Source organism: Macaca mulatta, chromosome 14 (genome assembly GCF_049350105.2).
Source record: "Macaca mulatta isolate MMU2019108-1 chromosome 14, T2T-MMU8v2.0, whole genome shotgun sequence".
Classification (NCBI taxonomy): Eukaryota; Metazoa; Chordata; class Mammalia; order Primates; family Cercopithecidae; genus Macaca; species Macaca mulatta.
The window spans coordinates 72,401,445-72,414,690 of NC_133419.1; the positions used below are offsets into that span (position 1 = coordinate 72,401,445).

Consider the following 13,246-nt stretch of genomic DNA (forward strand, 5'->3'; position numbering starts at 1 on the left):
GGAAAGGGAGGGGCGGATCACATGACTTCATCTTTCCAGTCTCTAAACTGGCAGAAGTGGCCGTCGTGAATAGTGTTATGCGTTCTCGTGGCCACTAGGCCACTTCTCTGGGCCATTGAGCGAACTCGTACCAAATGCCCTTATATGCCCTCGTGATATACTCTTCTAAATGCCATGCGAGGGGCGAGTGGGATCCAGGCCTGACGCTCCTAGATCGTACAGCCTGGGTGCACACACAGAAGATCCAGATGACCGGTACCCAGTAGGGGAACAGAGGGTGTATCGCCCAGCTGGGCTGGGGGTGAATACACGGAGGGTGTATTCTGCACCTGGGCTGGGGATCTGCGACTTACAGGAAGAAGGGACCTTATACTCCTTCACATGCTGACGCGGAGCGGAGATAAATCCTGGTGGAGGAGATAGAAGTCACCTCACTGACCTCTCTGCCTTCAGGCTTTTATCTTTAATTCTGCCTTTTTTTTAACAGGACCCATAGTAAATCTAACGCACAAAGCTGACCATCAGTTCTCTTTTCCTAAACGCCCCTCCTCCCCCATGTCTTCCCTTGGGCCCTGAACACAGGTCCAAGTCCGTCCAAAATTGTATAGTGATCCATTTGTTGTTCATGCGCGTGTGATTCCGCGTGTGTGAAATGCGCCCACCCTCAAATCTTGTTTTGGCACATTACCCATCTGACATATCAAAGTCACGCAGAGCCTGACACCTCTCTGCCACTGCATGTTCTGAGGTGAGGGGTGAGGGGGTGGAGGGGTGAGCAATCTGTTTCACTGGACATAGAGAAATGATGTTTCCTGATTGATCTACTGGACTTTGCACATGCAGCCTGGTCTGCCTACTGTCTTCGAGACTCAGTACAATGTCCTCCTGATTACCTTCTCTGACCCCATTCTCTGGACATGTCCAGCTCTCTATGCTTAATCCTCATCCAGTGTTAATTCATGCATCTATTAACAAATATTTGCTGAGCGTCTACTATGTGCCACACACTGTTATATCTGGATATGCATCAGTTCACAAAACAGCCAAAGTCCCTGTAGTCGTGGAACATCCAATAGTGATCACACTATATTCTATGTTCCTGGGTCAGTCTCACCTACCAAACTTGGGAGTTCCTAGAGCACAATGACAGGTTCTGACTCTTACCTGTGGCCCAAGGCATGGCCTTGCTTACAAAAAACTTGCGTATCAATGAGTACATTACAGTCACCCCATCACCTTGGCTCACCCCATGCCCCATCTCCTGATCCAAGGGATCGCAGAAGTCGCCAGATCTCGTACCTCTTATAACCCCTCAAATCAAGACCCTGAGGTTCTGTAAATCTTTTGAGGTTCCTGAAGGGTAGGAGGCAGCTTAAGCTCATCCCTGGGGCTGGTAACTTGAACTGCAGGTCTCAGGTGACAGCAGCCACCTCAGCATGAATAATTGAAAGCCAGTCCAGCCTCCTGCTCAGAGTTATCCCCCACAGCAGGCCCTGGACTCCCTCAACCTGTCCTGTGCTCTGGTCTTGCCTAAGCAGGAGCCTCCAGCCCAGGTAAGCAGGGCCCTGGATTGTGGGTTCCCAAGCACACCAGTTCAAGCCCACCGCATCACTCATCTATTCACACCCATCCATACACTCTTTCATTTTTACTCCCCGCCACCACCAGGGGCCTTGCAAGAAGGCCTGCAAGGAGGTCAGATCTGGATGAGGAAGAGAATGGCCCAGGACATGGGAGGAGAGGCCCATTCCCCATAGGCCTCTGGAGAGAAGAGCTGAGTAGAGGGAATATGTGTGCTGTGTGTTATGTGTATGTACACATTTGTGAAGGGAATTCTAAGACAGCACAGGAGAAGAAGGGAATACAGCGGAGAGGAGATAGGGCTGGAGAATTATTACAGAATCAAAGACTCCTCCTATCCGCAGGGAAGAGCAGGCAGAGGGAGGGTCCTGGGATGGGAAAGAGGACATCTCACCCTAACACCCTATGGAGTATTTTGATTGCCTTTTACTGAGGCAGGGCACAGTGATGGTGAAGGTGTTTGACTGCAAACCTATGCTCTTTTGCTACACAGCAGTGGTCAGAGGAGTCCAAGCAGGCAGAGGGTAGGGGTGGGGGAAGATATCCCAGAGGGGAACTAGTGAAAGGGGTCCTGAAGAAGGGGTGACTTCAGTGATAAAGAGAAACAAGTCAGGGGAACAATGTGAAGATGGAACCAGGGGTTGGGACTGGGAAGAGGTGATTTGGGGCTGGGTGCTGAAAGTAGACAGTATGGAGTCCTTGAAAGTACACAGGCTTGGAATCATACTAACCTGGATTCAAATCCCAGTTCTGCTGTGTGACTCTGGACAAAAGCCTTAGCCTTTCTGAGCCATGGTTTGTAAAACATAAGGATAATTGCTACTGGCAAAGGCTACACAAATAGTTAAATTGTGGGTGTGGGTTTCCCTCCCTCCACCCCAGGACCCAGGTAGGGACCATGTCCCCTGCCATTGCACTGGCCTTCCTGCCACTGGTGGTAACATTGCTGGTGCGGTACCGGCACTACTTCCGATTGCTGGTGGGCACGGTCTTGCTGCGAAGCCTCCGAGACTGCCTGTCAGGGCTGCGGATCGAGGAGCGGGCCTTCAGCTACGTGCTCACCCATGCCCTGCCCGGTGACCCCGGTCACATCCTCACCACCCTGGACCACTGGAGCAGCCACTGCGAGTACTTGAGCCATATGGGGCCTGTCAAAGGTCAGTGTTCCCTAGCCTTCTGCTCCAAGAAGTACCCCCAAGGCAGTGAAGGAATATTTGGGATCTGTTGCTGCTTTACTGGGTGAATAGGGCAGGTTCTTGATCCTCTTTTAGGGCCTCTTTTTTTTTTCTCATCTGGAAAAGGGGAGCTTGGACTAAGTCATTTATTCAGCAAACATTTATTGCCACCTCTTTTGTATTAGGAATGTGCTAGGTGCCAGGGAGGGGGGTAGAGGCCACAGAGATGAACTAGCCATAAATGCTGGCCTCAAAGGAAGCATAATACACAGTGGAATAACCATCTCAGCAGATAACCCATAGCTTTGTAATTATCTGTCTCCGCATCTTTCTTCTCCACCATGGAGGCTTCCACATACCATTTAGGGTAGCTGTCTGCCTGGATTTATCTCAATCCCAGCATAAATGCTTTTAGGGTCTTATTTAAGAAATTCAGCTGTGTGGTGGTTCACGCCTGTAATCCCAGCACTTTGAGAGGCCAAGGTGGGCAGACTGCCTGAGCTCAGGAGTTTGAGACCGGCTTGGGCAACATGGCAAAAACCCATCTCTACAAAATATGCAAAAATTACCTGGGCATGGTGGCACACACCTGTGGTCCCACCTACTTTGGAGGCTGAGGTGGGAGGACTGCTTGAGCCCAGGAGGCTGAGGCTGCAGTGAGCCGTGATTGTGCCACTGCACTCTCCAGCATGGGTGACAGAGCAAGACCCTGTCTCAAAAAAAAAAAAAAAAAGGGAAAGAAATTCAGAAATTCACTGGCTGAATTTCTGGTGGCTCACTGGCTGAGGCACTGGTGGCTCGTGCCTGTAATCCCAGCACTTTGGGAGACCGAGGCAGGAGGATCACTTGAGCCCAGGAGTTCAAGACTAGCCTGGGCAACAAAGCGAGACCCCTGTTTGTACAAAAAATTTAAAAATTAGCCGGGTGTGGTGGTGAGTAACTGTGGTCCCAGCTACTAGGCAGGCTGAGGTGGGAGGATTGCCTGAGCCTGGGTGGTCAAGGCTGCAGTGAGCCATGATCACGCTACTGCACTCCAGCCTGGGCAACACAGCAAGACCTGGCCTCATAAATAAATAAATAAATAAATAGAAGTTCGTCCAATTCCAAGATCAGAAATATATTCAATGAGCAATAAAAGGGGAATGAAACTACAAATTCTAACAGAGACCTTTCATAAATCTCAAAGATAGGGTGGTTGTTTCTGCCTGGGACCTCATGGAGAAAGAGCAACATTTGAACTGAATCTGGAAGTTTTGAGTTGGCCAGGCAGATGGAGATGGGGGTGGGAAGGGCAAAGCCAGCCACATATACACATGTGGCATGAAGGAATGAGACAGCATGATGGATTCTGGGTACAGTTGTTTGGGATGGCTGTGATACAGGCCATAGGTGGGAAGTACTGAGAGATGAACCTGGGAGGTAGAATAGGATCAGGTCCAAGGTCCTGAATGCCAGGCTGAGGATCCCAAGTTCAATCCCAAAGGCCTTCAGCTCACAGGAGCCAAGGAGTAATAAGGTCAGATTGGTTGGAAAGATTCCAGGGCTGGTGTGAAGACTACACTGTAGGAGACGGGGACCAGGAGGGCAGTTGGGGCTATGGTACAAGAGACAGATGAGACCCCAACTGGTTGGGAGCTGCAGTGAGGCAGGTGAGCATTTGAGATATCTTTCTATCAGGGGCCCTGCATTCGTCTCCTATGTCTTCTGCAACAGCCATCTCCCCACATAGGTCAGATCCTGATGCGGCTGGTGGAGGAGAAGGCCCCTGCCTGTGTGCTGGAATTGGGAACGTACTGTGGATACTCTACCCTGCTTATTGCCCAAGCCCTGCCCCCTGGGGGTCGCCTTCTTACTGTGGAGCGGGACCCACGCACAGCAGCAGTGGCTGAAAAACTCATCCGCCTGGCCGGCTTTGATGAGCACATGGTCAGTCTCCCATCTCCCCAACCCAGATTTCTGTCACCCCAGGCCTTGCCCTAGCCAGACATCCCTTGTGAGGGACTCCCATCTAAGGAGAAGGAAGCACCTCCACTCTGGGGACTGTGATGCTGGATGGTGTGTCCTCGTGTCCCAAGTCATCTGCACATTATTTTCTGCCGGATGACAAAAGAAACAGCTAAGAGGAAGGCCTCTGGAACCCAGCAAATTTGGGTCCAGCTCTTACTCTGCCTCTTGTTAGCTATGTGACCTTTAGCAAAGCATGCATCCTCTGAACCTCAGCTTCTTCACAGGCAGAATGGAAATCACAATACTGATCCTGACTTCTTAGGTTCTGAGGTCAGAGGAAATGTGAGAACACTCATGGGGAGCTAAGCCAGGACCTGGCATGAAGTAAGCCAGATCCTCGTGGGGTCTTCACTGGGAGAACAATTCCCCCAACCCTCACCTCCAGCTCCCCCTATCCTCACAGGTGGAGCTCATCGTGGGCAGCTCAGAGGAGGTGATCCCGTGCCTACGCACCCAGTATCAGCTGAGTCGGGCAGACCTGGTGCTCCTGATACACCGGCCACGATGTTACCTGAGGGACCTGCAGCTGCTGGAGGCCCATGCCCTACTGCCAGCAGGTGCCACTGTGCTGGCTGACCATGTGCTCTTCCCTGGTGCACCCCGCTTCTTGCAGTATGCTAAGAGCTGTGGCCGCTACCGTTGCCGCCTCTACCACACTGGCCTTCCAGACTTCCCTGCTATCAAGGATGGCATAGCTCAGCTCACCTATGCTGGACCAGGCTGAGGTCCAGGCCCAGGGGTACTTACTGATGCCCACACCCACCCCCACCCCCACCCAAGCAGGGACCTCAGAATCTGCTCCCTTTCCTGTTTGGGGCCTTGACACATGCTGGGCTCAGGGCTAGGGAGTCTCTCTTCCCACCTCTGACCCCTTTCAGCCTCTACACTGACCTCAAGTGTCAAGTTCTATCAGGCTGCTTGGTCTCACTAGGCCCCCTCTTTCCAGGGAGAACCATGGACTGACAGCATTCTTGCTGAGCTCCTGACCCATCTCTGTCACTGATTTGCTGAGTGACTCCAAGGGAATCCCTGCCTTGCTCTGAGATTTAATCTTCTCTCTTAACATGAAGGAAGCTGGATGGGAGAGCTCCAGGGACCTCCCAGTTCTCGGCCTCAGAAAGCCTCCCATCCTCAGCCCATGCCATTCAGGTTGGGGTCAGAGGAAGTGGCAGACAGTGAGTTAGAGGCCCTGTAGGAATAGCTGGATGCAAGCTGGGCCAGAGAAAATGGCACAGAACCCTCGACCCAGGGCCAGGCATGCCCTGGCCTTCTCTAACCCTGGCCCACTTAGCCAATTAGGTGTGGCTGATGTCCCTTGAGTGCCCTCTCCCCAAAGCCCAAAAGAAGATGCTGGACTCCTCTGGGCCCCACCAACAAAGAGGGAATAGACATGGGGGGAAAATCACTCCTTTGTCTTTATTAAAGAAACTTAGAAAGAGACCAGACCTGCCAATCAAGGGGTGAGGTACTGGCCAGGAAGGTGGAGTGGGGCTCAGGCCCTGGGGATTTCAAGTGCAGATCGATGGCCTGGGAGGGGCCAAGGAGACCAGATCCTGGCAGCAGCTGAGGAGGTGCCCAAGGGTACTTTCAGGCACTGGGGCCATCAGCTGGTTCTGTGGGCAGGGGTTGGGGGTTGGGATGCAGGGTAGTTTGGCCTGGAATCTCTCTGAGGCCACCCTGCCTTGTCTACCTAGATCATCCACTGGTCCTGATCCTGTTCGTTGCCTTCCATGTCCACCTGGAGAGGAGGCTGGGTGTGGGTGGGGAGGGGCCTCAGCCAGCCTCAGCCCCAGATCCTGTCCCTGGCTGGATCCAGGGTTTCTGTACCCTTTGGCCATCAACTGGGTCAGAAGCAGGGGCCCAGGAAGAGAGGCCCTCCCCCATACCCCCTGCCTACCTCATTGACCTCTCCGTCATCAGGCGACTCATTGTAGTCATTCATCTCGTCCATGTCCTGCATGTCCTCATCATCCTCTGAGTCCTCTTCACTATCCTCATCGTCTTCATCATCCTCTTCTTCCTCGTCATCATAGTGCTGGTGGGCAGGACAGAGCCTGTAAGCCCTACAGGCCTGCGTGGATCAGTTCAAGAACTGACCCACTTGAACCTCTCTCTAAGGCCAATGAATGACCCCCCACCCCAACCCTCCCTCCTTGAGTCTAGCAGGCTGGTGCATGTTCTGCAGGACCTTAATGCTAGGCCCAATGCCCACCCCTTCTATCTCCCGTTTTTACCCTTCACCCAGATCTGAGAACCACAACTGCTCTGGGTGAGAGGCAGGACATTCAGAATTAGAGCAGAGCCTCGGTCCACTGTGGCCCCCACACAGGCCCCACCTGCTAGAGCCACTCACCTCTGAGGCTGGCTTGCCAATAGGAACCAGGTTGTTGTCTTTCTCTGCGATGCTTTGGAGCTGTGGGCAAAGGCACAGACGAAAAAGGCCAGAGCCCAAGTAGGGCAGGTCAGGGGCATGGGACTGGCCCATTCTGCCCAGAAGACGAGCCACACGTGTGGGGGAGAAGCCTCCTCCCAGTTCTCAGGGAGATTCAATCCCTTTCTTGTCATCTGCCATTTATGAACTTGATCTAAATACTTAAACTCTCTGAGCCTTGGTTTTTTCGTATAATTATGGTGAGGATGAAGTGAGAGACTTACCAGCCTAGAAAGTGTCATCTGCTAGATCCTCAATAGTCAAAATTATTTCCTGTGCTTTAGGGAAAAGAGCTTGGGCTGAGTGTCAGCAGCCTGGGCTCTAATCTGGCCCAGAAGTCACATGGTACCCCTGTAAATTAGGGTATGAAAAGATGAGAACCTTGGCTCCCTGGCTCCCAGCCTGATTATTCCCAGCTGAGGGCAAAAAGCTCTTCCTGGGCAGATTTCCAGAATAAGGCTGGGTCATGGCCCACTGAAGGGGGTCTCTGTCTGTGCTGGGGTCTCTGTCTGTGCTGTGCTAGCTGCTCACTCACCCAGGCCTGATGCTGCTGTTCCTGCTGCTGCAGCTCTGTCTCTTCCACACAGGGTCGATCCAGATTAAACCACAGTGTCTCAGTCACACGAGGGAAGAGTGAGGGGAACAAAGTGGACATGGCTCCTAGACTGAGGGAAAGGGTCAAGTGAATGTGTTTTGCTTAGTTTTCGTTTTTAATTTGGTTGTAATTTGATTTAGGGATAGGGTGGAAGACAGCAGGAAAGCAGCCCCTCCCACTAGGAATCAGATAGACCTGGCTTTGAGTCCTGGCTCCAACACTTACTAGCTGTTTGACCTTGGCTGAGTCACTTAACCTCTCTGGGCCTCAATGTCTTCATCTGTAAAATGGGGATAATAACAATTATACCACCGTCAAAGTTATTCTGATAATTAAGTAAATAATGGATAGATAAAGCTGTTTGCAGGTTGTTCAAGGAGGGAAGGGAATGGGAGTCAAGTGTAGGAATAGGAATCCAGAATGCAGACTGGCATTATGAAATTATACAAAATTAGAGGTAGCAGGGTTCTACTGAAATTATCCCTACCTCCTCCATACACTAAAACCTGCTTTTTGCACCTTTATGATGGCCCATGCCACACCCACCCAGTGTCAGAAATTTAGGACACTAACGACCGCTCATAAATCACAGCCAAATGTTGGGGTGGGGGGATTGTAGCATATGCAAGCAGGGCTTAGTAAGACATTCTAGGAGGCATGAATAAGTGGATAAATAAGTAGATGTAAGATTGAATGGATGAACTAACATTATAAGGGTACAATCAGCTTTGAGCGGCTGAGGGAGCCGACCAGGAGTGCTAGATAATCTTTATTAAACTGAGGACAGGCAAACTGAGGCCCAGCGACAGGCAGAGACTGGCTTTAGGTCATACAGTGAGTCGGGGCTTAGAACTCCTCCGTGAAAGGGATGAGCAGGAGAAAAGAATTGATGCTGGTCCTGCTTCTGTCCTAATTTATCTGACCGACCCAGGGCCAGCCGCTGCCCTTCCCTGTATCTCAGATTCCCAACCTGCGTAATTAGGCACGAGAGAAAACACCCTCATGTCCAAGAAGTACTGACAGGCCAGAGATCTCAGCTCGGAAAGCCCAACCCACCGTCGCAAAGCCACCGCCCATTCTTTACTCATTACGCTAATGACCATGCAGTTGACCAACAGAAAGAAAGTAGGGCGGGACTCAAGACAGAAATTTGGCCTTATAGGGTTGCTAAACGCGAAAAAAGCGGGGCCTGGGTAGGGCCAATTAACTGAAAGAAATGCTGGGTGACAGGAAGTGACACCAATGAATGACGGACCTTGTGTGAGGGGTGGGGCTTAGTCTCGAGGAAGCGGCCAATGAACTGGAGCTCTTTAAGGGTTAAGGACTCTCAATATGGAGCTCCTGGGCAGTCGGGTCAAAGGAAATGGGTTTCTGTGGGAGAAGGAATGAAGGGGCAAGGAGACGACGGCAGCCTTGTCTCTGTACTTACCGCGCCGGGAGGCTGCAGCCGGCGGCGACCCGGAAGCGCTTAACTCAGCCTGAGCGGAAGAACCCACCAGAATCCGGGACTCACCAAACGCATGCGTCCTTCGTCTCCTTTTGTTCCCTGCTCCCGCCCACTAAACCGGATGTGACGTTGCATACCTTAGTCACAGTGTTAGGGAAGGAAGTGTGACCCGCCTCGAGGCTCAGCCAATCGGCCTCTCCATCCTGGCCCCACTACTACGGCTACATTTAACCCCTGCCGCTTTGTTCCCAGGCACCATTTGCTTGTTAACCCCTTCTGAAGAATTGTTGACAGCAACCTCTTAGTGCGAGGGCCGTTTGTCCTGCTAATCTAATTACTACTCCAGAAAACTAAGAAAACTAATCTGTTACTACTCCAGAATTGCTGGTTAATGTTATGTCCCTCCTGTCTGTGCTCTCTCAGCTTCAGTTTCCCGTTTGAGCACATTCATTCTTTTTTATTTTTGCTCTGAACAAAAATATTTGAGTTCCTATATTACTATATTCCAGGCCTTGCTAGAAACTGGGGATACATCTATGAAAATGGTGGCTTCCCTGGAAGACCTCACAGTCCAGGGAAGCCAAACCCTGCAGACATGCAGTAGACTCAGTGATCTCTCTTAAGGTTGTCTGTTGAATTCTGACATTGGAGATTATGTACAGACTTGAATGACTAGTCAGCCTCAGGCACAGCATTCTGTTGCTTGGGGAATCTGCTGCCCTCCTCAGACCTGGGCCAAGTCCCCTTAGAGGTCAACCTCGTAACCTCTCCCATTCCTTCGCTGATGCCTCAGTTCCAGTAACCTCTGACTCAGCTTCGCCTTTAGAGATACTCATGCTTTCTGGAAACAGAGGTCCTTCAAACCCAATTCCTATTAAGCTCCATCACTTACCAGGCTCTTCCAGGGACAGCAGTCGTCCACATTTCCAGTACTGCCCTGGACAGATGTGTGAGTTTTGGCGAGTCCTTTTGCTCTCTGAACTCAGCTTCTTTGTCAACCAGCATCATAATCTCTGCCCAGCCTTCCTTCTATCCTGGGCTGATGTGAAGATTGGATAAGAATTGTTCAAGAGGTCATGTACTGTGCATATTGAATGTGATTATATTGCCAAATAGCACCGTTTGTTATAGTTTTTCATTAAAGAGTACACTTTGCCTCTTGGAAATGACTACCTTTTTCATTCATTCAACAAATACCTATTGAGTGCCTTAGTATATGTCCGTCACTATTCTTAGTAGTGGGTATACAGTAGTAAACAAAACAGACCAAAAAGTCCCTCTTTTCATACAGCCTTCATTATGAGAGAGGTAAACAATGAAGAAGATAGATAGATAAATAAATAAAATATGTAGTTTTAAGATTGCAGTAAATGGCCGGGTGCGGTGGCTCAAGCCTGTAATCCCAGCACTTTGGGAGGCCGAGGCGGGTGGATCACGAGGTCAGGAGATCGAGACTATCCTGGCTAACATGGTGAAACCCCGTCTCTACTAAAAATACAAAAAACTAGCCGGGCGTGGTGGCGGGCGCCTGTAGTCTCAGCTACTTGGGAGGCTGAGGCGGGAGAATGGCGTGAACCCGGGAGGCGGAGCTTGCAGTGAGCCAAGATCACGCCACTGCACTCCAGCCTGGGAGACACAGCGAGACTCCGTCTCAAAAAAAAAAAAAAAAAAAAGGTTGCAGTAAATACTGAGGAGAAAAATCTGAGAAGTGGGAATAAAATATTTGCAGGGGAGGTGTTTTATTTTTGATTGGGGGGCCAAAGTCACTGGGAAGGTGACTTTTGAGTAAAGGTCTGAAGAAGCAGAGAGCCTTCTGATATTTGTGGAAGAGCATTTCAGTGAGAGAGAATGGAAGTGCAGAGGGCCTAGAATGGCTTGGGCATAGTGTTCTCTAGGGCGAGTAATAGGTAGGACATGAGGAGTTGGGGAGTCAGTGGAGGGTTGTGAGCACAGGGTCCACACAATCTGATTTACATTTTAACTGAGTTACTCTGGCTGTTCTATAAAGAATAGACTGGGCATAGGGGAAACAATGGCAGAAGCAGGGAGACCAGTTGGGAGCCTATTATGATAATCTAGAGGTAGTGGATGAGAAGTGGTTGAATTCTAAATTTATTTAAATGGTAGAGACTACAAGGTTTGCTAACAGATGTAGAATGCCAGAATAAGAAAGGAGCCACGATTTTTGGGCTGAACAACTAAAAGATTGGCGTTGCAACTGTTTTGAGATGGGAAAGACTGGGGAGGTGATGAGGGAGGGATTTCTTTTTTGATGGGGAGCTCAGGTTTGAGTGTGTTGAGTCTGAGATGCCCGTTAGAGTAGAGATGTTGAGGCGGCAGGGAGGCATACAAATCTGTAGGTCAGGGCAGAGATCTGGGCTGGATTTGGGAGTCATTGGCACATAGATGGTGTTTAAAGTCATGAGACTGGATGAGATCACCAAGGGAGTGAGTGTAGATGGAAAATAATGTCCTCCAATATTCCGAATTTGAGGAAACTAGGAAAAGCAACAAACCAGATGGAGAAGGAAGACCAAAAAGATAAGTAGAAAGCTGGGTGAGTTGATGGTATCTTGGAAGCCATGCAAAGAAAGGGTATTAGGAGGAGAAAATGGTCTACTACAGCCTCATTCCATATAAAATTGTGCTTCTGTTTATTTCCCCAGCAGACCATGAGCTCCTTGAGGGCAGGGACTGAATGGTTACTATGTCCCCAGGGCCCAGCATGACCTTCTCCTGGATTCCTCATCTTCCTCCTGTGACCTGTGTCTCCATCAGTTTCTCCTCCGGCATCTTTTTCTTACAGGATTCCTACGTCAGGTACCATTTGCCCTGTCCTTCCCGATAACTCCGCCTGCTGGAAATTACCTAGTAACAGAGTTTATTTTGAAGGTCATCAGCCAGGCTCAGTAAGTCATGATGACGGGTTAGCTGGTGACATTTACTGAGTACCAACTGAGTGCCAGACACCTTTCTAGGCCCTGGGGACAGAGGAGAAGCAGAAATAATTCCTGCCCTAGAGAAAAATATAGTGAGTACTAAGACAATTATAGACAATTATAGAGGAGGGTAATAATTGTTAAAATCAATGTATATAGAGAATACATGAGAACACAGAGGAGGGGAGATGAATGGGTTCTGGACAAACTAAATTTAGGCTTTTGTTCCAGAAAAGAAAACATTTGAGTGGGCCTTGAGGGATGAGTAGGAGTTAAGCCCACTGGTAGATAAGTGGGAAAAGAGGGTGCACAAAGAGGCATCTTTCATTCAAGGGCATGTTTGGAGAACATTGAGAATCTGGGCAGAACTGGATGTGTGGGGTGGAGAGAGATGAGAAAGAATGATAGGGGACCCAGATAGGGAAGGTCTTTGGTGGCCCTATATGGAGTGGATGGGATGGGATCCGGGCATCTTGGGTCTCACCTTTCTCTTATTGCTGACTTGCTGGGGACCCCAGGTAAATGTCTTCCCATTCACAAGCTCCCGTGTTCTCTAACATAATAGCCTAACCACGTCGCCAGCTCTGATGTGAGTCCCTGGAAGGGATTCCCCTAGCCTAACCCTTCCCATTCTTAGATTTTTACATTTGCCTTATTTGTGATTTATACAAACCAGGGCCTAGGAATGGAAAGCAGGGGTAGGATGGAGATTTCTCAACAGAAATCAATAAATCCAGAGCCCAGAGGCTGAAGATGGAAACCATGACTCTATGCAGAGAATTCTCTAGGATCCAGGAAGGGCCAGATTTGAGTGGTATGAATTCAGTGCTAGTGAGAGCTGCTTACTCATTCCTTCCATAAGCCTTGAGGAGCATGGCTGACCCTGGTAGGGGACAGAGGAGAATGTCACAGTCACAGTCACTACCTTTCATACATATGGAGGGATGGTTGGTCTCCAGAGGGTTTTCCCACTCATAGTCTCCACTTATCCTTAGCCCACCCCTGGGAATTCTGCCTTCATTTAGCAGATGAGGAACCTGAGGCTCAGGAAAGTAAAGCAGTTTGTCTGAG

General features: G+C 50.0%; 2 protein-coding genes and 1 pseudogene across 49 annotated transcripts in view; 2 read left to right on the forward strand and 1 right to left on the reverse strand.

The window, feature by feature from the left end:
- LRTOMT (leucine rich transmembrane and O-methyltransferase domain containing) overlaps nt 1-6,199 on the forward strand; it is a 29,702-nt gene extending 23,503 nt beyond the window's left edge. The window contains exons 1-6 of one of the 4 annotated variants that reach the window (XM_077961229.1): nt 26-255; nt 1,488-1,553; nt 1,669-1,809; nt 2,464-2,738; nt 4,486-4,682; nt 5,167-6,199. In XM_077961229.1, the coding sequence (XP_077817355.1) occupies nt 170-255; nt 1,488-1,553; nt 1,669-1,809; nt 2,464-2,738; nt 4,486-4,682; nt 5,167-5,487 (1,086 nt within the window). In that variant the 5' untranslated portion in view covers nt 26-169 and the 3' untranslated portion in view covers nt 5,488-6,199. 4 annotated transcript variants of the gene reach the window in all.
- Nucleotides 611-698, forward strand: LOC114672564 (small nucleolar RNA U13; annotated as a pseudogene).
- Nucleotides 2,902-9,355, reverse strand: ANAPC15 (anaphase promoting complex subunit 15). Of its 45 annotated transcripts, none has more exons than XM_077961233.1 (6): nt 9,219-9,264; nt 8,015-8,069; nt 7,730-7,859; nt 7,117-7,176; nt 6,661-6,798; nt 2,902-4,168 (listed from the first exon to the last, which is right to left on the reverse strand). In XM_077961233.1, exons 3-6 carry the CDS (start codon nt 7,847-7,849, stop codon nt 3,914-3,916), a joined length of 573 nt encoding a protein of 190 aa, XP_077817359.1. In that variant the 5' UTR covers nt 7,850-7,859; nt 8,015-8,069; nt 9,219-9,264; the 3' UTR covers nt 2,902-3,913. The 45 variants fall into 45 exon arrangements, with proteins under 45 accessions (XP_077817359.1, XP_077817363.1, XP_077817362.1 ...); XM_077961237.1 differs by having other exon boundaries at nt 7,730-7,854; nt 7,985-8,069; XM_077961236.1 differs by having other exon boundaries at nt 7,985-8,069.
- Between the last annotated feature and the right edge of the window lie 3,891 nt (nt 9,356-13,246).